At 54.9% G+C, this 2,500-nt stretch overlaps 1 protein-coding gene across 1 annotated transcript in view; it reads left to right on the top strand.

Moving 5' to 3' along the window:
- Nucleotides 1-2,500, top strand: part of magi2a (membrane associated guanylate kinase, WW and PDZ domain containing 2a) — a gene marked incomplete at both ends in the record, with an annotated part of 222,049 nt that overhangs the window by 152,696 nt on the left and 66,853 nt on the right. The window contains 1 exon segment of the mRNA XM_080537764.1: nucleotides 1,595-1,777. Coding sequence (XP_080393890.1) covers nucleotides 1,595-1,777 — 183 coding nt within the window.

The raw sequence follows: 2,500 nt of genomic DNA, 5'->3' as shown, positions 1-2,500 counted from the left end.
TCCTCCGCCACCTTACCTAGACCCTCCCTGGCCCACATTGGCCCCGCCCCCGAGCGCTGCCAGAGCCTCAGCGACCTGTCCCAGTCCGTCCGTCCGCTCGTGTGCGGCGTGTTCGGCCTGCACGGTACCACGGCCCCCGGTACCACATCCTCCCCTCCTCTCCGGCGCCCCCCGATGGAGCATAGGAGGGACACCGCCGCCGCCGCGTGCCCCCCAACACAGCAGCACCAGTGGCTCCACCACGCTTCCTCCTGTCTCCTGTTGTTTGAGACGCCGCGGCCCGCCTGTAGCCTGTCTGTCGTCCCCCCGTGGCTAAGTCCTCCCAGTAAGTAGGGCAGTAACGCAGACGCAACGCGGATACGGAGATACGGCTTGTTGTTCGTTCTTTTCTTTGCCTGCGCTCTCTCTCTCTCTCTCTCCCTCCCCGCTCTCTCTCTTGCTCTCTCTTTCGGCATGCTCGCTCGCTAGCTTGTCCCCCCCCCCCCATGCCCCCCCCCCCCCCCCGGCGGCCAAGCACTGTCGCACTGTCTCAAGCACCCGTGATTGGTTGACGATGGATGTCTGATGCTGCATTACAGTGTGTTGTTCTATCCTTGGTTATGAGCAGCAGGCGAGAAGTGTAAACACTGTTCAAAATGTCTGCGCTGGTGACTAGTAAACACTGACCGTAGACCCCCCCCGCCCCCCCCTCCCCCCGCCCCCCCCCCTCCCCCATAGAGATCAGCGTGTGTTTCCCTCCGCAAGGTGAACGAAGGGGAGGTTTAATTGAGTGTGGCAAACGCTTACTGGCGGAGCATTCCCCCCCCCCCCCTCCCCCCCTGCTCTGTGGCAGAGACTGATCTGATTGGCCTACCCCCCTTTTTTTTTTCTTTGGTTTGGTTTCCGAGCTTGTTGTTGTTTGTTTTTATTGGATGAAGCGATTCTGGAGTCCTGACCGGCATGCTGTTGTTTTTTTTCCAGAATGTTCCACCAATTCAAGCTACCTGCTTTGTCACCGCCCCTCTGAGGACTCTCAGAGTGTACCGCAAGATGGACGCTGATTCCTTGTTTTTGGTTTTGTTTTTGCACTCCAGTGTTTTTCGCTCCAGCTTCGAGTGTGTTCCACTTGCACAAAAAACAAGTCCCGGCGTTAGGACGTGATGGAGTGAAAGGGCTGTAGGCGGGTCGGGGTCGGGGAAGGGTTTGGCAGTGACACCTCCAAGCTGAAGCTAAATTCACCCCACCTGCATCTGTTTGGGAGATATGTTTTTTTTCCTGTATGTGTATTGTTTGAATTAATATTGTTGTGTGTGTTGGTTTGTGTGTGTGTGTTTGTCTATCTCTGTGTGTGTGTGTGTGTGTGTGTGTGTGTGTGTGTGTTTGTCTATCTGTGTGTGTGTGTGTGTGTGTGCGTGCGTCTGTGCGTCCGTGTGTGTGTGTGTGTGTGTGTGTGTGTGTCGTCCGTGTGTGTGTGTGTGTGTGTGTGTGTGCGTCTGTCCGTCCGTCCGTCCGTGTGTGTGTGTGTGTGTGTGTGTGTGTGTGTGTGTGTGTGTGTGTGCGTGCGTCCGTCCGTGCGTCTGTGTGTGTGTGTGTGTGTGTCCGCCCCCCCTCCCAGAGAAGCCTCTGTTCACGCGGGACGCCACCCAGCTGAAGGGCAGCTTCCTGTCCACGGCGCTGCAGAAGAGCAGCATGGGCTTCGGCTTCACCATCATCGGCGGAGACGAGCCGGACGAGTTCCTGCAGGTGAAGAGCGTCATACCTGACGGGCCCGCTGCCGCCGACGCCAAGATGGACACGGGTGAGACACACACACACGCACACGCACACACCATCTCCTCCTCCTCCATCTTAGCTGTCCATCGTGTTCGATGATGACGCTTGCTCCAAGGATGGGGGGGGGGTTCAGCGACACTGTCGTTGGTGCCACTTCTCGTGGGCGTTGAGTCCGATCCTTGAGCCGCACACCCGTCCGCAGATGGTGCAGGGGAAGCCAGATACCAGATAGGGTTAGGGTTAGAAGCCAGACACCAGATAGGGTTAGGGTTAGAAGCCAGACACCAGATAGGGTTAGGGTTAGAAGCCAGATACCAGATAGGGTTAGGGTTAGAAGCCAGATACCAGATAGGGTTAGGGTTAGAAGCCAGATACCAGTGTTAGTGCAAATTTAAAAGAAGGCAGCCTGTTTCATTTCAAGATGTATAAGAAAAATATATTTAATGTTTTCCTCTATAGAAGGAGAAAGTTTACAGGTTCGTCAGACGCATCTGAAGAGTAAAAGTTTCTCTCAAAGTGAAGATCATTCATTACATGTCAGTATATACTCTCAGGTCCCCTCATAAGTCCGGCCTTAGGTGAGGTCTAAACCAATCATTTACAAGGGGTGTGGATCTGTACATTGAGGAAGATGATGGGGATGAAGGTTAGGGGGGAATCTGGCCCTCCCATCCTTATAGTATAACAAAAGTGAGGAGTGGTGACCCTAGAGTGAACAATGCCGGGCAATCACTCAGCATTGTTCTGA

This window comes from Nansenia antarctica, assembly GCF_963989245.1.
Source record: "Nansenia antarctica genome assembly, chromosome: 8".
Taxonomy (NCBI): Eukaryota; Metazoa; Chordata; class Actinopteri; order Argentiniformes; family Microstomatidae; genus Nansenia; species Nansenia antarctica.
Note: the sequence above shows the minus strand (reverse complement) of the source record. Positions and strands in the feature narration are given on the sequence as shown.